Source organism: Octopus sinensis, linkage group LG10, assembly GCF_006345805.1.
Source record: "Octopus sinensis linkage group LG10, ASM634580v1, whole genome shotgun sequence".
Classification (NCBI taxonomy): Eukaryota; Metazoa; Mollusca; class Cephalopoda; order Octopoda; family Octopodidae; genus Octopus; species Octopus sinensis.
The window spans coordinates 44,848,207-44,872,959 of NC_043006.1; the positions used below are offsets into that span (position 1 = coordinate 44,848,207).

At 35.7% G+C, this 24,753-nt stretch overlaps 1 protein-coding gene across 2 annotated transcripts in view; it reads left to right on the forward strand.

Moving 5' to 3' along the window:
* The window catches only part of LOC115216741, a 48,259-nt gene extending 24,053 nt beyond the window's left edge, over nucleotides 1-24,206 (forward strand). For both annotated transcript variants that reach the window (XM_029786290.2, XM_036506604.1), the window contains exons 4-11: nucleotides 1,530-1,813; nucleotides 3,117-3,266; nucleotides 4,559-4,896; nucleotides 5,523-5,793; nucleotides 7,269-7,454; nucleotides 12,170-12,843; nucleotides 21,601-21,841; nucleotides 22,581-24,206. In XM_029786290.2, coding sequence (XP_029642150.1) covers nucleotides 1,530-1,813; nucleotides 3,117-3,266; nucleotides 4,559-4,896; nucleotides 5,523-5,793; nucleotides 7,269-7,454; nucleotides 12,170-12,843; nucleotides 21,601-21,841; nucleotides 22,581-22,952 — 2,516 coding nt within the window. In that variant the 3' untranslated portion in view covers nucleotides 22,953-24,206. The remainder of the gene's footprint in view (nucleotides 1-1,529; nucleotides 1,814-3,116; nucleotides 3,267-4,558; nucleotides 4,897-5,522; nucleotides 5,794-7,268; nucleotides 7,455-12,169; nucleotides 12,844-21,600; nucleotides 21,842-22,580) is intronic.
* The last annotated feature ends 547 nt before the right edge of the window (nucleotides 24,207-24,753 follow it).

Consider the following 24,753-nt stretch of genomic DNA (forward strand, 5'->3'; position numbering starts at 1 on the left):
ACTCAGTGGTTAAGTGAACTTGGTTAACTGCATCAAAAATCAGATACAAACTGATCCAAAAAAAATTTCACAGTAATTGCACTTCCACAGTAATTCCTCTGTTGTGATAAGTGAATCGCTTAGAAGAATTTCAAGAAATCCAGAGTTTATTATAAATACATCAAGAAAAGTGGAAATTATCACATCTTCATTTGGAGATTACATCATACAGGATCACCGATCATTTCTATTGTGTAATCATTTATAGATATAAAAGAATGTATAGAATAAAAATCAATTTATATTAGATCGATTGAGAATGCAATGTTATCAAGGTAATCCATAAGAGCTTGAATTCGAAGCGAACTGATATAATGGCTAAATACATGAAAAAAGAGCTTTAAGAAGAAATACTATATGCTAAGAAAAGCCAGTTTAGTATTTAAACTTACGTTGACGTCAACAATAAAAGAAAGAAATTTTTTAAAATGCTAGGTTTAACAGGCTTTCTAAAATGTAGAAAAACTATTTGTTAAATTATAGGAAACGCAATTATAATGAAGGTACAATTTAATAGCGAAACATTTAAATGTTTTTCTTTACTCATTACTTGCTCATGATTGGAGTGCACAACAAACATCGGTGATCCAACTGTCGCCTGTACTCTTGACAAGAGATGCCAGTTAGTCTTTTATACCTATCTGGCTCGTTCATATTATTCCGAATTGCTGGATAATTTCATAATTTCAGCTATGAAGTACAATAATTATATAATATTTTTTCTCACGGCAAAGATCACAATAAAAAATACGATTCAGCGTAACTTATAGTGGACTGCTTCAAATTGTAGTTAATGTTCCTATCTTTTAAATCCCAAATCCATTTACTAAGATTTGTAGAATTACATTTTCTTCTAAACTTAAATGAAGCAGAATGGTTTTGTTATCTAGATTTCCAAATTGTAGCAGAACATATGTAATAATTCGTATGCTTCCTATATATATATATATATATATATATATATATATATATATATATATATATATATATATATATATATATATATATATATATATATATTATATATATATATATATAATATATATATATATAAAAATTAAAACAGATTAGGAGATCGAAAATCCACCTGACGAATGTCATTGAAGACATGAAACGATTGTAGTGGCGGTTTATTTCTTTATATTAAAAATTTTTATGTATTGATTAAGTCTTTCCTTGTTTGTTTTGCAAAATAGTGGTTTTGTCTCGAATTAATATTATATAATATTTTACTATAAAATTGGATTTAATCCTAAATCTGATTTTTTCCCTGTAAATTTGGATTTATACCCTAATATTTATTATATATATATATATATATATATATATATATATATATCGAGAGAGAGAGAGAGAGAAAGAGAGAGACATTATACACTTGCACTACGCGCGCGCGCACACACACACACACACACGCACAGACACTCTTACACATATGCATGACTTTTTATTGCTCTTTTCTTTTACATGCTTCTCTTTGCTTCTGATAGGTGAAACTGGAGCTGGTAAAAGTACCCTGTTGAATCTTATATTACAAGATAAGGTGTTGCCCCATCATGCAATTAGTTGCACATCCACTATCTGTATGATCAAGTACGGAGAAAAAAGACATATGAAAGTCAGTTATAATAATGGTCAAGTGATAGAATTTCATATTGGAGATGACGAAGAATCAAGAGCAAAAATACAGGACGCTTTGTTTCAACGATCCGACCGTGAAAAAGGTTCTGATATCAGATCTGTTGAGCTACAACTTCCCAGTCAAATTTTAAATGTAAGATATTTTCTCTTCAATTTACACATTAGCATAATTTGATTTGCATTTTGTGTCATTATGATACGTTCCCTATTTTAATAGAAAACTAAATAGAGGGCATTGGCTGAAAGCTATTGAAAAATATTATAAAAAATTCTGCAGCTCTTGATGAAGGTGTGTGATTTTATACTAGATGTCTGTAATATAAATCATCTGATAATGTAGATTTCTTCAAATTTTAGAACGGCATATGTTTAGACTTTATTTGGAGTTTGGAGATTGTCGACTGCTGCTAAAATCTGATATGCTTCGTGAATATAACAATCTTATAGAACAGGTTTCTCGAGAATGTATAATGACCCAGAAAATTTCACTTTCAAAGCTGTTAATGAGTTTAGAGTATGCTGTTCTTTTTCCTAAGACTAAGTTGCGTTTAAGTTTTGATGTTACTAAACAATACCAGATTGTCAAATATCTACTCAAAGTTCTAGTGAAGGCTGTCAATGTTGAAATAATGTGGAGAGGTGCAAATATTATCAATGGGTAAAACTTTTATTTGAAATTGAATGCGGACTAGAATCTTATGTCATCTGAACTGGATCAAATTAAGAAAACTTTAAGATCAACAAGGAAGAGAAAAAGGATATAAATGAGGTTCATGAAGAACGAAGAACAAAAGTATTGTGCGAGTATAGTTATAGCTTTAGAACAATTTCATTAACCCAAACCTTATTCTTTATGTGAAAAATACTTGATGAGAACGTTTGCATAATGGCAGTATAAAAAAATTAGTCTTTATATTTAGTTCAATAAAGAAACATTTGCTTCTCAGTACAAGACATAGCAATTTCTAAAATGGTAGAGATTTATATAAACAACGTTACTAATTGTGTAACTGGAAACCAAGGAAATCCTAAGATACCTTTTCTGAAACAGATGGTGTATTTATTCTCTAAATTTATAAAAAAATTTAAGTCTAAGTTATTTCACAAACACACTGGAAAGGTAAGTTTTCACAGATGTGCAATTGTGTATTGTTGCTTGACCGCTGGTCAACACTGTTCTACCAAACCAATGTCAAGGGTATTTTTAACCGGGTGCGTATTTTAATGCATCCTATTCTTTAAAAAAAATGGCCGGGTGTAATATGAGGGAGGTTTAGTTGATAATTGCAGCAGATCGAGTGATGGTGTATAAATATAAGTACGAAGGAAATGTGCCTTGAATCAGTTCAGTCATAAAATAAGGTAGCAGTTATTAATGTTTTTATACGATTCGTGTGCATAAATTCTTATACACATGTCCTTTAACCTTTTTTCAGTGTGGTTTGATTTTTGTTGATACTCCTGGAATTGGGGAAAACGATGCAATGGAAGAAATTCTTACGACTTTTATAAGAGACCATCAGATTCAAGGATTTATATATGTCGTAAAAGTCGATGGAGCAGCCGGTGGAATCCAAGAAGACAGGGTAAGAAGGATTTACTAAATTGTGGAGACTAATTGCAACGGTGAGAAAACCTGTGGTTATACTTGTGCCTGGTCAAAAGTCTGCTGGATTTTATATACCGAAGTGTTAGTGATCCTGAGTAATCTAAAACAAAAAGAAAAACTATGTATAATCGATAGCTTTGATATTTTTCAGTTATCTATATTAATTTCCTTTTTAAACACAGTCGGATTCTGTAGTATTACATTATAATTTAATGCAGTATTGTTCTGGTTAAATACTAACGCAGCTTTTGTAACGACGTTGCTCATTTTGATAATACAAAGTAGTGAGTTATAAGAATAATGTGGCAGGCTGTCCACCAGTCGGATAAGATTTATTCGATGTTTTGTATATCTTTGCGTTTCGAATACGAAATTTTATTTATTTATTAATTTTTTTTTTGCTTTTTACTTGTTCGAGTCGTTAAATTACGGCCATGTTTGAGCACCCTCTTGAAGGGTTTAGTCGAATAAATCGACTCTAATGCTTATGTTTGAAACTTATATTCTGTCCGTATTTTTTGCTGAACCGCTAATTTACGGGGTTGCAAACAAGCTAAGACCAGTTGCCAAGCGGTGTTGGGGACAAACACAAAGATACACATGCACACACATACATACACAGTAGGTTTCTTTCAGTTTCCATCTACCAAATCCATTCGCAAGTGCTTAGGCAGCTGAGAGCTATAACAGAAGACAGTTACCCAGGGAGCCACGCAGCGGGACTGAACACGAAAACATGTACAGCACAAATTGTATCGAAATATCTCCTGATGGCAATTTATATAAATTGAATATTGTAGTCGTCTTCTTCTTCTTCTTCTTCTTCTTCTTCTTCTTCTTCTTCTTCTTCTTCTTCTTCTTCTTCTTCTTCTTCTTCTTCTTCTTCTTCTTCTTCTTCTTCTTCTTTCAGTTACTACATATTGAAGACTTATCCTATAATTTATTTACATTGCTAAAGCTATTGAGAAAATATCATACTTCCCATTTACTATCATCTAAAAGTAGAGCCTTTGTACTAAGTTAAAATCATCATATTTTTCTACTGCTACCTTTAGAACTCGTGGCAGTTTTTATAGTATTAAGCGCAAGGAAGACATTTTCCTTTTGAAATGTTGTTCGTTGTAGCAGGCAGATAAACAGATCTTTTACAGTTAGCTTATGATTATAGCTTCAGGTCACTACCCATTTCAATAATTCTTTATTATAAGATATTTTTTAAACTGTTAAATGAAATATATATTTTATTGCCGTATTCTTTTCTCCAAACAGATTTTGAAACTAATGAAAATTGTACTTGAGAAACAGAATTTCTCACAATCAGACCATACAGAAACGTGTTTGTACGACACGGCAACAACGTTATTTGTCTTTAATCGTTGGGATTTAGTGTCTGAGGAAGACAAAATAAATGTGCGGGATCACGTTGAAAAACGACTGAAGAAATGCTCTCCAAACATAGAAGACACTGAAATTATGTTTATGTCAGCGACATCTGTGATGCGACAGTTAGAAAACGGCTTTGTTTCTACATCTTATACAGAACTTATTAAAGGGATCAGGCAAATGATGGAGAAAACCGCATTTATTATTTTAAAACGATTCTACAGGTAGACTATAATTCTTATTCCAATTTAAAATTATATTTTGATGTAACTTGGTACCAACATCATTCAAAATAATATGGACTAACTTAACTATTTTAAAGATGCCTGTCATTAAACGAGTGTTAAAATAATGGATGTTAAAATCGCTGTAGCAAAACAGCAATATCTATTTTATAACTTTTATTCAATTATATATACGAGGTTAAATATACAATACTCGGAAACTTTTAAAACGGTCACGCACACTACCCTTGCATTTCTTACTAAGCCAAAAAGCTAAAGAAGATAAAAAACAAATAAAATATAATTGATTGTAGCTGCAATGATGCACCTATTGGTATTGATTGTTCCAGTTTTCGGATGCCTGATAAGCAACTTGCTACCATGTAATTAATATTACATGTAGTTATTACAAAACAAGTCAATCATTCTTGGACAAAGAATACGCAAGGAAAAGAAATAGAAAATTGATATTCAAATAATTCACTTCATTTCCATCATCGTTATTTTACGTAAAAAAGTATTTTATGGAAAAACATATTTAAATATAAAATGAATATTTCGTTGCTCTACATTTCTATCAAAGACAATATTTTCACTATACGACTTACTTTTTTTTTTCCAAACAGATGGCTAAATTACATGGTTTCTAGGAGTTTGCATCATTGTAAGACGTTATTCAGTGGAGCTGACTTCTCTGAATATCAGCAGAAACAGAAGTTTCGGGAAACTGAAAGAAAATTGAATATTTTAGAGGCAAATTCTAAAGATATCTTTCAGGAATTACGTAAGAATATCGATGATAAGGAGGAAGAGTTGAATGAGAATTTATCAGAATACCTTAAATCCGAAATGGTATGGGCTGAAATATCTAGTTTTACTGAATCAGAATTGGAATTCGTAAGTAATTTTGTCTCTAATTCTTAATTCTTAATGTTTTCTTAAGCTTGCACAAAAAAATGATCAGGTTTTTTTAAATCTTTAAATGATGATTAATAAGTTCTCAAATTCTATCACTCATTTGAAACGTAAAGTTTTACAACATATCTATACACACACACACATACACACACGCATACACGCACACACACACACACACACACACACAATATTATGCATTCATACATGAATGCATACATACACAATACTTACATACGATGTATGATAATAATATATTTTTCTTTATTATCCACAAGGGGTTAAACATAGAGGGGACAAACAAGGACAGACAAAGGTATTAAGTCGATTACATCGACCCCAATGCGTAACTGGTACTTATTTACTCGACCCCGAAAGGATGAAAGGCAAAGTCGATCTCTGCGGAATTTGAACTCAGAACGTAGCGGCAGACGAAATACCTATTTCTTTATTACCCACTAGGGGCTAAACATAGATGGGACAAACAAGGACAGACATAGGTATTAAGTCGATTCCATCGACCCCAGTGCGTAACTGGTACTTAATTTATCGACCCCGAAAGGATGAAAGGCAAAGTCGACCTCGGCGGAATTTGAACTCACAGCGTAACGACAGACGAAATACGGCTACGCATTTCGCCCGGCGTGCTAACGCTTCTGCCAGCTCGCCGCCTTATGTACGATAATAATATCCTGAAAGACTAGTTGTCAACAGTAGCACTTACTGGGTCTATGTTAAATAGAGGAATAGAAGTAGAAGTATATGATCAGTCTAGAAAGCGTTTGGATGCCACATTATGTCTTTTAGACAACACCTAATGAGCAACAAAGAAGGAAATGAGTACACCACATGTATACTCAACAGTAAAGATTCTTACGATCATGGAATTAAACGAAAAACTCTTAAACAGCTGCTCTGAGTGTGCAGCTGTTCAAGGGTGGTTGAGCTGACTTCTACCAAGAATTAGAGGCGAAAGGTACGCATGGGTACAAATAACATAGGTCAGACAACACCAACAACGTCGAAAGGAATAGAAATCTGTTCAGGATCTTAGATAGATACATCATATCTCACCTGGAAGACTACGCATTTGCATTCCAAGAACAAGAAATAGGAAGTCTGTGTGAAAGTATGTATTGGTGGAAAGACGGAATTAGTAGAAACGATTCAAAATGCTTTGCCTCTAGTTGAGCTTTTGTATGTCTTGTATCGAAATCCCACCGGAGGACAAAGGACAACATTGCGCATTCTTCTAGGAGATGGGGAAAAAAACGAAAAAGAAGGTTCACGTTAAATACTAGAGGAAATCCAAACACGAAAGTGTGGAAAGTATCATTAACATCACCAGCAGCTGTATTCCTCCTCCTCCTCCTCCTCCTCCTCTGTATCCTCATCCTTCTTCATATTCTTCCGTTTCTTTTTCTTGTGTAAAATTAATTTCCTCCTCCATATTTCAGGCAAAACAAATGCGGCACTTGGATATGGCCGTACACAACATGTACAACGCAAAGATTATTGATGCCATCTCCGAATATACCCCAATAAATCATGAAATTAATCAACTCAAGGACAAATTGATGTTGGCAATAAAAAAGAAGACATTTCTTCTCCAAGAGGAACTAAGTATTATTGAACTGGAAATGGTAAGGATTCTCTCTATTTTGGCTTTCTATCTCGAGTATCTCTGTTCCAATTTCAAATTTCTTACTGTTAAAAATATGTTATTCAATAATTATACAACGCCGCTAAAACTCTAAGTTACAAGGCCAAGAAGTCCAGAAACAAACATGAGCAATATCTCTAGCTTCACAATAAGGCGGATGCTATACATACATGCAGGCATGCATACGTAGGTACATACATACATACATACATACATACATGCAGGCATGCATACGTAAGTACATACATACATACATACATACATACATACATACATACATACATACATACATACATACATATCTAGACTATGAATTCATATTCATACCAATAATAATTGGAGCACTAGGTTTTTTAGTAAATGCTTAAATGAGAATCTGGATAAACTGGGTTTTTCAGAAAGAGAAATCGACCGGCTAATTCGTACATTACAAGTGCAATCTGTGAATGGAACAGTAAAAATATGCAAAACTTTTCTCAAGTTCCAATCGTGAATTTGTCTGTGTTAACTACATCCCAAAGATGAAGCCTTGTATCTTTGTTGGAAATCGGCTCCTTCCTCAGTGGAAGATTTATAATAATTAAAAAAATAGAAGAGACTGCATACATTCATAGAGGAACAAGAAATAACAACAAAACACCTGATGCACATAAGGGATACAGATAAGAATACAGATAACCTACCAAAATACGAAAACTAATGCAAACTGTGAAAATAACACTGAAGATGTTACCCACGTGACAAGCCAGACATATTGATCTGGGACATGAAAAAGAATTAAGCATAACTGTGGTTTTCTTTTGACCAGTAGACGTTAACACAGTCTTAAAGATTAGTGATAAAGAAAACAATTATGTCTAACTGCCAAGCTTATAAGAAATCTGCAGTTACTCCAGTTGGACTATAGCTTTAGATCTAAATTATTTAAAATTACACCTAAAATTATCTGAGGAATTAGATATGTAAATAATTATTTCACCACCGATTTTGAGAAGCTGGGCTTCACAAAACCAGAAAGAATATCGCTAAATTAGAAACTACAGCCAGAAGCCTTTAAAGGCACAGGAAAAGTATGTAAGATTTTCACGAAGTTTAACATATAATAATATATATACACAAGTATAGATATGCAAATATATGTATACATACATGAATTAAAACTAGAAATATACATATGCAATGACAACTATACCTGCACTTTTACTGGTGTACACATACATATGCATATGCATATACATGATTGCTTATATGTATACATGCATTTGTGAAGGCGCGTGGCTCAGTGATTAGAGCATCGAGTTTACGATCGTGAGGTTGTGAGTTCGAATCCCAGACCTGGTTGCGTGTTGTGTTCTTGAGCAAGACACTTTATTTCACGTTGCTCCAGTTCACTCAGCTGTAGAAATGAGTTGCGACGTCACAAGTGCCAAACTGTATCGGCCCCTTTTGCCTTTCCCTTGGATAACATTGGTGGCGTGGAGAGGGGAGGCCGGTATGCATGGGCGACTGCTGGTCTTCCATAAATAACCTTGCTCGGACTTGTGCCTGGGAGGGTAACTTTCTAGGTGCAATCCCACGGTCAGTCATGACCGAAGGAGATCTCAATACATGCATTTAGGCTTACGTATGTGTAGTATTGGCAAATAGTTAAGAAATCCGGTTCGCTAACACGTGGTCCCAGTTTGAATCCCACTGTGTGGTATTTTCGGAAAATGGCATTTCTACAGCTGAAAGTCAATCGATACCTTGTGAATGGTAGAAAGAAAGTGTATATAATCCCGTCGAATGGAATGTACTGTAATTGGAAAGGTACATCCTTGTCATACACTGGTTCTCACTGTTTCTATCTAAAAATTACTTTAAGGGTACATATGTCTGTGGAATACTCATCCATTTACATGCCAATTTTATGGGCAGGTAATTCAGTTGATTGAAAAACTGACTACACATCCTCGAAAGTGAAAGGAATCATCCGTATACGTGTGTAAATACACAGGCATGCGTTTATTCATACATACATAATACACACATACAAACAAACATACATACATACATACATGCATACATACATGCATACATACATACATACATACATACATACATACATACATACATACATACATACATACATACATACATACATACATACGTAGTATGTACGTATGAGAGCAACATTGAAATGAAAGGAAGCCTCTGTTGGACATATGACTGCTACATCACATCACATTACACTTCAAAGACTATGCATTTGCAGTCAAAGAAGAGGAGATACCTAATCAACAAAAGAGACAATGAAGTTCTTGGAGTTCCAGGCTGCAACCGAAAAAGGTTTATGTCATATTTCTATGGGAGACATCAAACGTGTTTAGTAGCGGCCCCAAAATTTCATCATGTCCCTATGCGATATGACGTTATCGCAAAAACAATACACAATACTATTCGAAAAAAGAGACTGTCCTCGAATAAATATAGAGAACCCACCTGTTATTGAATGCACACACAAATACCAGCACAAGGAATACTGGTGGAACATTCCCATCGAAACATCTGTCAAGTATAAGCATAACAGGCCGGATATTGTTGTTTGGGATAGAAGAAAAAGTAGGCACCGTCATAGAGGTTGGCTGTCCTGCCGATATGAATATCTCTTTGAACATCAAAGAGAAAGAAGAAAACTATGGACAACTGCTTCGAAACATCCAGCTTCTATATCCGGATTACAGATTTACATTTATACCATGTTATATCGCACGTTCTGATGACCTCTACTCAACCCCTCGACGTCTAGACTTCTCCCTCTATATCAAAGTATTGGGCTAGCCTACTTCATCGTCTGGAGGCGTCGCCACAACATACCAATAGTAACAGTCTGGATAAGCTTGGATTTTCAGAAAAAGAAATCAGACCACCGATTCACAAATACGATCTGTAAGTGGAACAGTAAAACTATGCAGGACTTTTCTCAGATTTAAAATGTGACATTGTTTTCGTTATCTACATTCCAAAGACGGGGCTTAGTATCTTTGTTAGAAACCAGTTCCTTTTTCATAGGAAGAATTTAAAAGATTAATTACAAAAGACATACATACATACATACATACATACATACATATATACATATGGATGGATGGATGGGTGGGTGGGTGGATATACGTTTTTGTCTTTTGTGTTTTATCTAACATCTAAAGAAAGTTCAAGCCGGTCCCCTACAAAACGATAAGACTTTTTGAGTTAAAAGTGTCCCGGTGTTTGTAAATGAGCTGGTGTGTTATTTGCGCTGTCGATGCACACGCTTGGTTGTGTGAATATATTCTCCTAAAGAGTTTCAGATAGAGAATCTTTGGAAAGTCTTATAAATTGTCACTCTGCCGCTAACAGATTGGATTTGAAGGGGGTACCAAAACGAAACCGGAGATTTGCAATATTATTTTATTCACCTAGTTTATATGTTTACACTTTTATCGCCTTTAAAGTATTCTCCACTTGAAGCAATGCATCGGTCCCGACGCGTTTGCCACTGTTCGATGCAGTGATGCCTTTTAACGCCACTGTCGTTTTTTTTTCTTCATCTCTTCCACACCTGCACATTCCGTAGCACTAGCTTTCATCACCAGTGATGACCTTCGAAAATAGGTCCAGATCAACTTCCAACTGTTCTTTCAGTTCACGACACTCATTCAGTCGTGACTGCTTTTGATCGTCCGTGAGCAAGTGAAGCACAAATTTTGCTGCAACTCTTTTCATTTGCAATTCCTTGCTTAAAAATTCGTTGGCAGGAGCTCCACGAGACACCAGCCATATTATGTTCGTCAATTGTTCGGTGATGGCTCTCCAAGATTAGTTCATGAATTTTCCTGATGTTTTCATACGTTTGGGAAGTCGACGGTCGCCCTGAATGAGATTGCTCTTCAAGCGACAATTGACCATTCCTAATGCGTGAAAACCACTCACAAAGTTATGTTTTGCTCATGGCCACGTCCTTGTAAGCTGTTTGAAGCATGAAAACTGTTTCGGCTGCCGTTTTCCTCTTTAATCTGGCTAAGGCGTGTGAGCGCAATTGTGTGTGTATATGAGGTTAATGCGTGCGAGTGTATGTGTGTGTGGGCAAGTATATGTACGTATATGTATGCATGTTCATACATACATGCATATACATATATATACACACACATGTACATACATATATAAAAGTTAAAGTTAAAATACAGTTGTTATTTTAAGACAAGTATAAGAATAACAACGGGACACAGACGATGCACAGCTGCTGTTGGTTGAGGACCTGTACGCATTGTCAGATATTCAGAGTCCCGTATATCCTTGCATGTGGACATCTACACCAACGAAACTTTGTACAGCTGAGTTTAATGTAATATGTAACTGAGTCCAAATATTATTGAATGCATGTAACTCCTTGCGTATATACAAACTGCAACCTCCTTGATTATTATGTGTGGGTAACGACGCCATTCTGTGCCCTCCAAAGTGCCTTTCCGGGGATCGGCTACCAAATGTTATTATACAGTAGGACTTATGTATGTATGTATGTATGTATGTATGTATGTATGTATGTATGTATGTATGTATGTATGTAATGTATGTGTGCATGCATCTGTGTGGTGTAGGTCCACGTTTGTTAATTGCTGAAATGTATATTTCTAAGAAAACTATTATTTGTGTTGTTGCTTTTGTTTTCAGGATTCCAAGGACACGGGGATACCAGATATTAACCGTCGACGTGGTAGCAACTTCAGTATTTGCAGTTGGCATCTTCCCACAGCACCTCCTAAAATTCCTTCAACAGTATTGGGTAAATTGGCTTTGTCTGCGAAAAGACTGTTGACGAAGCATAACAGCCGGCAACATGCTTTACGGAAACAAATTCAAAGATCAAGCAAGGATGCATTAGATAGTTTTATACAGGAAAATAACTATATAGCTTGTCAGCTTGAGCCGATACGAAGTTATTTGGAAAAGGCTGAGGTGTGTATACCGAAACTTATTGAGAGCAATAAAAGTTTCATCGCAGAATTAAAAGAGAATCATTTGAAACATAAACAAGAGAAAGAAAAGTACATAGGTGCACTAAATAAAATATTAGAACTTCAAGATGAAATTGCCCATTTTGGTTACCAGAATACTTTCAATCAAAAGAAAGCACTTGAGAAATTCATAAATATCCAAGGTTTAGCTACATCATTTACAAATTCTATTGGAGATTCTGGAATTGTTGTTGATACTAATCGGCGTGTACCACAGAGTTTGTTTGCAGAAATGATTCCGGCAGCTTTATGTGACACTGAAATTACAATCCGGAAATACTTTGGGCACCTTGAGATTCCGAGTCTCTATGCAGAAATGGAAAAACTTTCGTAAGTGAATTCAAACCTATTTCTCTCATGTAATAACCAAATAACCACTCCCTCTTTCTTCATATATATATATATATATATATATATATATATATATATAACGTGTGTGTGTATGCACACAAATGCAAATATAAATAATTGTATATATATATATATATATATATATATATATATATATATATAATATATATATATATATCTTGTGTCTTGGGAAGGTCATTAAACCAATAACAATAAATAGACGCACTGGTTCAATATCCCTTTTAGTTAGTCAATCGCTTACCTAACTAACTAACTAACCAACAATAACTAATCAATCGCTAGTTTAATGTGTTGGTTAAACAACCAATCTGTTGTTTGCCAAAGTCCTTTCATCGCTAATCACGACTTCATCAGTGACATGTCTCTTCTCTTCAACGTCTGTTTCGCGTGTCTGAGAATTAGTTTTATGCCTGTGCATATGTATGTGGAGGTGTGTGGCTTAGTGGTTAGGGTTGTTGGACTCATGGTCGTAAGATTGTGGTTTCGATTCCCTGACCGGGCGATGCGTTGTGTTCTTGAGTAAAGCATTTCATGTCACGTTGCTCCAATTCACTCAGCTGGCAGACATGAGTAATCCTGCGATGGACTGGCGTCCAATCCAGTGGAGAATACAATCACCACAGAAACCGGGAAACTGGCTCTATCAGCCCTTATTACTCGGGAAGGATTGCTTTATCCCATACTAGCAGTATCGCTCGGCTTTGCTTGGGTTTGTTTCGACCCTTTAGAACTGGAATTTTTAAAAAGTAAAAGTTTTGCATTATGTAGCTTATTGTCTTTAAGTGAACATTTTTCTGGTTGAAATACACCGAAAAATGGCGACACAACAGTCAAAAATCGTAAAAAATAGGGATTTTCATAGAAAAAAAAGCACCTTTTTGATGTAAATAATTTTTGGTGTTAACATGGTCCGATTTGAAATTTTTCTCCTACGGAAGGAAGAGCAAGCCTTCTTCTATCATACTCTCAATTTTGGTCAACTTGCGCCGCAGGGTCTCGGAGGAGATAGTGTTAGTTGAAGGATACCAAACCTGCCACACACAGACAACTTCAGCTTTATATATATATATATATAGAGAGATATAGGAGTAAATGGGAGGATAATCACGTTAGGCAAGTCGATATACAAAAAATATTAAATACATATAATACAAAAAAATGTACGTATATATACATATAAAAAGGTTCAATTTACACAGAATAGAAATGAAAGCAGGAATTAAAGAATTTGAATAGGAGTTTTACCAGTCCAACAGCTGTTTCTGGGGGCTTGGTGGTTCAAAATAATATTTTCTAATCTAGGCACAAAGTCCGAAATTTTTGGGGAGGGGGCCAGTCGATTAGATCGGCCCTAGTACACAGCTGGTACTTAATTTATCGACCCCAAAAGGATGTAAGGCAAAGTTGACTTCAGCGGATATATATATATATATATATATATATATATACATATCCTGTGTTTATGTCTGTGGTTGTGTGGTACACACGAATTCATATCTAGAATCCTGCAAACTAAAGTATAACATATATGTATAATCATAGCTGTGTGGTGAGGAGTTTGCTTCCCCACATAGTTCCGGGTTCAGTCCTAGAGCGTGGCACCTTGGGCAAATGTCTTCTTCTATAGCTCTTGCCGATCAAAGCCTTATGAATGGATTTCGTAGATGCAAACTGAAAGAAGCCCAACGTGTATCTATCTATCTATCTATCTATCTATCTATCTATCTATCTATCTATCTATCTATCTATCTATCTATCTATCTATCTATCTATCTATCTATCTATCTATCTATCTATCTTTGTGCGTATGCGTGCATGTGTTTGTCCACGCCGCATCCCTTGACAATCGGTGTTTGTGTGCTTAAGTCCCTTAAACTAGCTATTCGACGAAAGAGACCGATAGAATAAGTACCAGGCTTAAAAACGAACAAGTATTTGGTTTGAACCATTCTACTAAAGATTCTTCAAGGCGGTGCCCCAACATGCCGCAGACTAATGTCTGAAACAAACTATAAGATATATATATATATATATATATTGAGAGAGAGAGAGAGCTATATTTATACATATGCACGCGCACACACACACACACACGCACAAACGCACGCATAAATACACGCGCGCGCGCACACACACACGATTAGTTCGGAAATAGATAAGTACGGGTTTACACGAATTTTTCCTATATGATCCAGGATTGTTGCATGCTCGCTGTTCTCGTTCCTAGCCTTTGTCTCTCTACTGAGGATTTCATTTTAACATTTACCAAAGAGTCCCTTAATATTTTGATGATTTCGGTATCAAGAGACTCATCTCTGAAGACAGAGTTGTTTATTATAAACAGCTCTGTCTCCAGAGATGAAAATTCTAGCTTTGCCTCTTGTACAAGTATATTCAGTTTCAGTTAAGTCTCTTCTGGAAACGACGTAAACATCCTCTTCAGTTTTATTCTAAGTCCAAAATCAGTACAGGAATTGAAAATAGGTTGATTATTTTCCGAATATCTCGTTCCTGATGAGCCAGAATGACGTACTCATCAGCATAGAAGTCGTAAATAAAAGTTGAAGTCAGGACGCCATGATAGATCGTTAGCTCCTACGCGCATTTTTTTCTCTCCTTGTTTCTCTCCTTGTTTTTTTTCTGTGTATCTTTCTGTCGAAGAGCGTAGGCTCGAAACGTAAAGGACTTTTTCTATTTCTATTCCTGAGCGCTATACTAATACATTTGTTTGTTTGTACTCCACCTGCCTTCGTCTTTTGTTTATTTTCGTAAACTTTCCCTTTATACATATATATATGTATACATACATACATACATACATACATACATACATACATACATACATACATACATACATATATATATTTGTGTGTGTGTGTGTGAGTGTGTGTGTGAGTGTGTGCGTGTATATGTATATATATACACATGCACACAACCAAACCCCCACGCACACGCACATATATATGTATATATATATTTATATATGTATATACTACATCACACCTATACTACATCACTCACTCAAATTCAAGGTTGTGTCTGACTGCTCGCGATCACATGGGCAAATTGGTTAAGGTGCCTACGTAATTGTGTATAAATGCAGACACCTTTTCGGGCCGCCCTCTCTTGCGCCAGCAGAATAATCATGAGGTCACAGCTGGGGAGAGAGAGAAGTGGAGAGAGATCAAGGGAGAGAGGTAGAATGAGAGAGAAAGTGAGGGAGAGAGAGAGAGAGAGAGAGAGAGAGAAAGAAACAAAGGGTGTGAGAAAGGGAGAGCGAGAGAGACAGAGAGAAAGAAAAGGTGCGAGAGATAGAGATAGATAGATAGATAGATAGATAAAGAGAGAGGGGGACTCCTCTAGGTTTCGGCTGGCGCATTTGGCTCGCAATAGATCGCTATACGATGATCTCAGTGGGATTTGAAGTCACAGCTCTGAGACCCGGAACAAATAATATCTCAGCGTATTCTACCCACTGACCGTGTACGGTTTTACCTACTGACTATGTACACGTTCTATCGTGTAAATATATGTATACAGTATAGTTATTGAACAGCAAAGTAGCTTTATATTATTATTATTATTATTATTATTATTATTATTATTATTATTATTATTATTATTATTATTATTATTGAGTGAGAAAGCAGTGCATGCTATCAAAGTGACACTGGGGGAAAATATACGAAGCCCAGTATACCCATCATGACTACCCGTCTAATAAAGGTACAACAGGCACATGCATCACAACCATAAGTGCGCGACATGGTAATCTCATATCAAGATAAACAGTGCATGACCTTGCAGGTGGGGCCCAGTTAGAATTTTCTCCTGGTCGAGTAGCTCATCCTGCTCAAAACGTCCCTGAATAAGAATTGTTTGAGGATGTTGAACGAATCACTCATGTTTCCAAAGGTGAATTATCCAAACCTCCAAGAATTCTTTTCAACACACAGCTATGATGCTCCCCCACTACTTCTACTCGTGATCAGAGATGCACATATCGTTAGCCACTAAGTGACATACTCAACTGGTTATGGTCAAACAAGTGACAAGCAAATCTGTGGTATTGAGCAGAATATTTGCTGTAGCCCATCGTTTATACCAAGACAAAACAATGTACATGATAACATTATTATTATTATTATTATCATTGTCATTTACTTTTAATCTGCATGTTTGATGCAATCACCTGCCGGGGCACACCCAGCGCCCTAGGGCAAGTGAAGGTTAAGAGATATATCTCCATGTAATGCAAACACAAACATTTACATTGATAGGGTTTTTCTAAGGATGTGGGCAGTACTTGTTAGCACAATCTTTTGGATTTCCTTGAGACATGGTTTTCCAGGGATATTGTCTAGGTGTTTCTGACATCCCTTTTTTATCATACCTAGGGCACCTACAATAACAGGAACAGTTTTTGTTTTAAGATTCCACATCCTCTGTATTTCGATTTCCAGGTCCTTATATTTACTAAGTTTGTCAAATTCCTTGACAGATGCATTTTTATCAGTGGGGACGCTTACTTCTATTAGTCTGCAGGTATTTTCTTCCCTGTCTTTAACAATTATGTCTGGTCGATTAGCCTTGATCGTTCTGTCAGTGTTGACTGGAAAATCCCAGAGGATGGTGACATCTTTACCTTCAACAACTGGCTGAGGATGGTGTTCATACCAGTTAGCAGGAGTGTCGGATTTGTAGTGTTTACATATCTTCCAATGTATATACTGTCCTACTCTATCGTGGCGATTTTTGTATTCGTTTGGTGTCAGCACAGGACATCCCGAAACGAGATGGTCTATCGTTTCGTCAAATGTGTCGCAGAATCTGCATTTAGGGTCAGTACCGTTTCGGAGAACGTTAGCCTGGTAATTTCTGGTAAACAAGCTTTGATCTTGTGCTGCCATTATGAAACCTTCAGTCTCTGCTTTCAATCCAGAGCTCTTCAGCCACTGATGGGTTGTTGCTTGGTCTACATCAGCATTTTGGCTTCGGAGGATATATTGTCCATGCAGGGGCTTCTGGCTCCACCGCCTCTCAATTTGATTCTGCCCGTTCTTTTTTGCAGTCTGCTTAATTCGCTTTGCTTGCTTGGTAGCAGTGGTTTCCGGCTCTTCATCTGATTCAAGGTTAATGTCTAGTTCCCTTTCGAACTTATAAGCTTCCTTCACAATAGAATGTAGCTTTTTGCTGCTTTCGTGTTCGCACACAAGTCGCAGCATCCAGTCCTTTGTACTAGATAGGTACCTGTTCATTTCTACAGTAGAGGTCTTATAGCACAGCTCTAATTGCATCATTCCTCTCCCCCCGCTGCTTCTAGGTAGGTACAAGCGGTCTACATCTGCCTTAGGGTGGTGCATGCTCTTGGATGTCAGTAACTTTCTTGTCTTCCTGTCCAAGCGTTGGAGTTCTGTAAGGTTCCAGTTAATGATGTTAAAACTGTACTGGACTACTGGAAGTGGAAGGGTGTTAATGGCCTCAATGCAATTTTTGGAGTTGAGTTCAGTCTTCAGTACAAGCCTTATTCTCCTATAGTATTCCTTTCTTATTTTTTCCTTCATAGTAGCATGATGTATACCATCTCCTTCGTTGATTCCTATGTATTTGTAACTTTCCTGTGGGTCAAGTTCCTTGATGGTAGTGTCAATATCTAATTTAACAGAAGCTGTTTGCCTGAGCTTGCCTCTTACAAAAGTTGCTTTAGCACACTAATCAAGGCCAAAATCCATTCCGATATCATTGCTAAACTCTTTAACAGTTGTTAGCAGCCCTTCTAGCTCTTGGTCATTCCTGGCAAACAGCTTTAGGTCGTCCATATAGAAAAGGTGGTTTATTAACTTACTAAAAACTTTGTACCCATATCTGGTACTATCCAATTCGTTTGAGAGTGGGATCAGTGTCATGCAAAAAAGTAATGGAGAGAGGGAGTCACCTTGAAAGATGCCTCGTTTGATGTTGATGCTGTTGGACTGGCTCATCCCATTACTATGGCTTAGAAAGAGACGTGTGTTCCACATGGTCATGCTATTCTCTAAGAATTTTGAGACGACAGGAGAGATCTTGTATATCTCAAGGGCCTTGAGTATCCATTTATGTGGGACACTGTCATACGCTTTCCTGTAGTCTATCCATGCCATACTCAGGTTTTTGTTTTTGCTCCGGCAATTCTCTACAATCATTCTGTTTACGAGCAATTGGTCTTTGCACCCATAAGAGTTTCTTTTACAACCTTTTTGAGCTTGTGGAAGGATAGAATTTTGTTCAAGGAAAGCGTATATTCTCTCCGTTATTATGGATGTGAGGATTTTGTAGGTGGTGTTGAGACATGTTATTGGCCGGTAATTCTTTGGGTTTTTTGTGTCTTCGGTTTTAGGTATTAGGTTTTAGGTAATTATTATTATTATTATTATTATTATTATATTATTATTATTATTATTATTATTATTATTATTATTATTATTATTATTATTATTATTTTTATTATTATTCAATAGTATATTTTTTATATCGTGCTTTCACTTCACTACCGAGCGCAGCTCTGTGTGCCTTGGGTATGTGCTGTGATTTGTTATGATGCTCTGATGGTTATTGTATGGAAAGTGTTCTGCGTAGGATGTGTGCAGTGCCTAGTAGTGCAATTTTCTGTATGTCATATGTGTTTGTAAGTCCTGGTGGTTTTGTTATGTATTTGTCTGAATATTTTTTTATCATGCCTAATGCACCTATTATGATAGGAATTGTTTCTGATTTTAGATTCCACATTCTGGTTACCTCTATTTCCAGGTCTTTGTATTTTGAAAATTTCTCTATTTCTTTTAGAGACACGTTGTCATCCGCTGGTATTGATACATCAATTAGAAAACATTATTATTATTATTATTATTATTATTATTATTATTATTATTATTATTATTATTATTATTATATTATTATTATTATTATTATTCAGTAGTTTTATTTTTATAGCGTGCTTTCACTTCACTACCGAGCCTTGGGTACCTTGGGTATGTGCCTTCTCTACCGAGCCTGTGTGCCTTGGGTATGTGCCGTGATTTGTTGTGATGCTCTGATGTTTATTGTATGGAAAGTGTTCTGCGTAGGATGTGTGCAGTGCCTAGTAGTGCAATTTTCTGTATGTCATATTTGTTTGTACGTCCTGGTGTTTTTGTTATGTATTTGTCTGAATATCTTTTTATCATGCCTAATGCACCTACTATGATAGGAATTGTTTCTGTTTTTAGATTCCACATTCTGGTTACCTATATTTCCCGGTCTTTGTATTTCGAAAATTTCTCTATTTCTTTTAGAGAAACGTTGTCATCTGCTGGTATTGATAAATCAATTAGAAAGCATTTTTTTCTTCATGATCTCTGACAACTATATCTGGTCTGTTGGCCTTAATTTCTCTATCTGTGTGTATCGGCATATCCCAGAGTATGGTTGCTTTCTCGTTTTCTGTGACCTTTTTTGGTGTGTGCCTATACCATCTTTTTTCAATTGTTATTCCATAATGTTGGCATAGCTTCCAGTGTATGTAGGTCCCAACTCTGTCGTGTCTGTGAATATATTCCTTCTTAGTCAGGACTGGGCAGCCAGAGATAATATGATTTATTGTTTCTTGTTCATCTCCACATATTCTGCAGTTACTTGTTATATTTCTTTTCATTACATGTTTTTGGTAATTTCTGGTGGTGGTGGTGGTGTGGTGGTGGTGGTGGTGGGGGGCTTTGGTCTTGTGCTGCAATTAAAAATCCCTCTGTCTCTGCTTTGAGTCCTGAGCTTCTCAACCATTGCTGGAATTTTTCTTTGTCTATTTCTTTTGCATTTAGTTTAGTCCAGTATTTGCCATGAAGGGGCTTTCCTTGCCATCGTTTTATCATGGTTCGTTGCTGTTCTACTTTTAGTTTGGATTTCATTTGTTTTATAGCTTTTGTTTCTTCTTCTTCTTCTTCTTCATATTTGTTAGGTGGTATGATTTCTTGTTTGTATTTGTCAGCTTCCTTAAATACTGAGAGCAGTTTTTTGTTTTGCTCGTGTTTTGCCGCTATTTGTATCAGTTTTCCTTCTGAAGTAGATAATTTTGCAGTCCTATGGTTTTCCAGCTGTATAAGGCCTCTACCACCTTCTGTATGTTGTATATATAACCTTTCTATGTCAGATTTTGGGTGATGCATCCTAGATCCTGTCATTATTTTTCTTGTTTTCCTATCTATTTTGGTCAGTTCATTTAGTGTCCAGTTAAGGATATTGTAGCTGTAACTTATAACTGGGACGGCTAAAGTGTTAATACCTATTATCTTGTTTTTAGCATTGAGCTCTGTTTTTAGTATTGATCTAACTCGTCTATAATATTCTTTTTTATTTTCTTTTTCATTTGTGTGTGTTGTGTCTTATCTAGTTCATGGATTCCTAAGTATTTGTAAGTTTGGCTTTGGTCTAATTTGTTTTTTCATTGGTTTTATCTAGTGTGATGTTGCTACTCTTAACTAGTTTTCCTCTTTTCATGGTTACTTTGGCGCATTTTTCTAATCCAAATTTCATATCAATTTCTTTGGTAAATCCACGAACTGTCTTTAGTAGTGTTTCCAGCTGTTTGTCATTTGTAGCGTATTATTATTATTTTATTATTATTATTATTATTATTATTATTATTATTATATTATTATTATTATTATTATTATTATTATTTTATATTTATTTTCTTATTTACAGATATTTGCACCACGAATCCCTTGCAAAAGTCATACAAACTATGAAAGGAGAAGAACCAGTTCCAGTAATTTTGTTTGATGAACGTTTATTCCCGCTCAGATGGCGAACAAACAGTGTTACTCAACGAAGGCGGATACCTGTTGAATCTTATAGTGTCTTCATCAGAAATATAGCTTCCGGACTAGTTTACATCCACTCCCACGGACTCGTCCATCCTGAAGTATCTTTGGACAGTGTCATGGTAAGTGTTAAGCCCTCTGTGTAATATTTCTTTCACAGTATTTTGCTGGTTATGTAACGCCGACCAAAGCCTTATGAGTGGATTTGGTAGACGGAAACTGAAAGAAGCTCATCGTATACTCTTTTACTCTTTTACTTGTTTAAGTCATTTGACTGTGGCCATGCTGGAGCACCACCTTTTAGTCAAGCAAATCGACCCCAGAACTTATTCTTTGTAAGCCTAGTACTCATTCTATCGGTTTCCTTTGCCGAATCGCTAAGTTACGGGGGCGTAAACACACCAGCATCGGTTGTTAAGCGATGTTGAGGGAACAAACAAAGATACACAAACACACACACATATATATATACATATATATATACATACACACACACACACACACATACACACACATATATATATATATATATATACGAAGGGTTTCTTTCAGTTTCCGTCTACCAAATCCACTCACGAGGCCATAGTAGAAAACACTTGCCCAAGGTGCCACGCAGTGGGATTGAACTCAGAACCATGTGGTTGGTAAGCAAGCTACTTACCACACACCTACTCCTGCGCCCTATATATATATATATATTTATATATATATATGTACATACAAAATATATATCTGTCTGTTTGTTTCTCTGATTTAAGTATTTGATTAGTTATTGTTAAGAAATGTATTTTTGGAAATATGAATTGCAAGTTGTTTTTATAGAAACAAACCCATTTATTATATTTTTCATTCTGTTTATAGGTTAATTGGCACCAACAAGTGAAACTTACCGGAATGGCATTACCACGTAAACTGAAAATTGTAGATTCAGACCAACCGATTCAGGATATGGTGTATCTTGCACCAGAAGTTCTAAGAGGCGGAATATACGAATCACCAGCGGATGTGTTTGGTTTTGGTCTTTTGGTTTGTGAATTATACATAAAAAAGAAGGCCTTTGGAGACAAAACTACCTTATCCATTTCCACCTATCTTAACGAGGTTGATACTGCTGATGTGGAATATTTTGAACTCATTCCTGACAACCTGAAGCTATTAGTGCCCAGAATGCTCGCAAAATCACCGACTGACAGACTCACAACTAGCAATATTTGGAGAGCTCTTGAAATATGATCTGTTCTTGTCAACTATCATTACAATCTACAGAACATTTATGTACGCAGACGCGTACTTAATGCACATAAACATATCAAAAGTAAATAGACGCAATCAGTTTTGAAAGATTTATTTTCTAAAAACAAAATAATGTCATTTGATGTATTAAAATACTTAATCAAGTATTTATTAGACATGTTTTCTGCAGTTTTTAAATACTTTAACCCCCTTAAGAATCGAACTGATGAACAGCATCTGCACAGATAAAACGGTATTTTGAGGGAGGGCCGTCTATTTACTTTTGAGATGTCTGCATATACATACATATATATTATATGTAGCGCATAAACTTTATTGCTGTTAACTATATGAATGGTGATATTTGAAGTTACTTTTGTAACTTTTTAAACCCAAGATTGGCTATTTATTTATTGCTGTAATTAATAAAATTGATTTGTTCATGCACAAAATACAAAATACAGTTACACACACATACACACACACACCAACCAAACCCAGGAATATTCCTACAATATTAACATTCTGCTCAATATATATGTGTGTGTATGTGTGCGCGTGCGTGTATGTGTGTATGTGTGTACGTGTGTGTGTATGTGTGTGTGTAAATGTGAATGTGTGTGTGTGTATATATATATATATATTTACTATACTCTTTTAGAAGCTTAAACTCGAGGGCCGTGACGATGCTGGGATGTATATATGTATATAACGAGAGCGTAAAAATAAAGGAAATTGAATCAGACAGACATGGAGAGTCAAAATATAGAGGTTCTTGTAATTATGGACTGAATCGAGGAAAACAGGAAATCCTTGAGGCCATGCAATACGCTGTCAAAAAATCTTGATTATCATTTCTACTTCGCTTTGTTTTTTAATGGTCCATGTATTATAGATATTAACACTAACTTGTCTACACATTAGACATCCAGAGCATTTTAAATTATACAAAACATGTCCTTATTGATACACAATACTCTATAAGGTTTATGACCGCTACATTAGTAATCTGACTGGTTCAGCGCATCCCGCCTCAAACACGCCTTCCTTCCATACATCAATCCAAGTAACTTAACTCATCCAGAAAACTGGTAGTTAATCAACAGCAGTTAATACATAGGTTTTCTTAATCTGTGTGTTTGAGGCTAATGATCAAAACAGTGAATGATAATAATTTATAAAATAATTATTAAACATATAAATTTGTGATATTCTTTTCCTTTTGATAATAAAAATGCTACGAAAATGTTTTCCGGTATTCGTTTTTGTTTATATGTGTCTATTGATTGTATTATCTGTTACATTTTTGTCTGCCTGCATTTCTACGTATCTGGATGTTTCTGTGTGTTTGCATAAGACTAAATATATGTTTGTAATGTCTGTGTATAGACGGCTTTCCTTCAAAAAATGAATCACGAAGTTCATGTGGCCAATGTACTATCGCCCTTTTTCCGTTTACAAAGTATAGCATTTGTATGTGTATAGACGGCTTTCCTTCAAAAAATGAATCACGAAGTTCATGTGGCCAATGTACTATCGACCTTTTTCCGTTTACAAAGTATAGCATTTGTATGTGTGTACATATGTAACACATGCATCAGACATGCAAGCAGAGAGAGAGAGAGAGAGAGAGAGAGAGAGAGAGAGAGAAGAGAGAGAGAGAGAGAGAGAGAGAGAGAGAGAGAGAGAGAGATTGTATTTTACTTATAATCTAGTTTCTTACAGTCATTAACTTGTAGATATTCTGAATGCTGGGCACAGCTGCGTTACGAGACTGAGTGAACCTGTGAAGATCATTGGT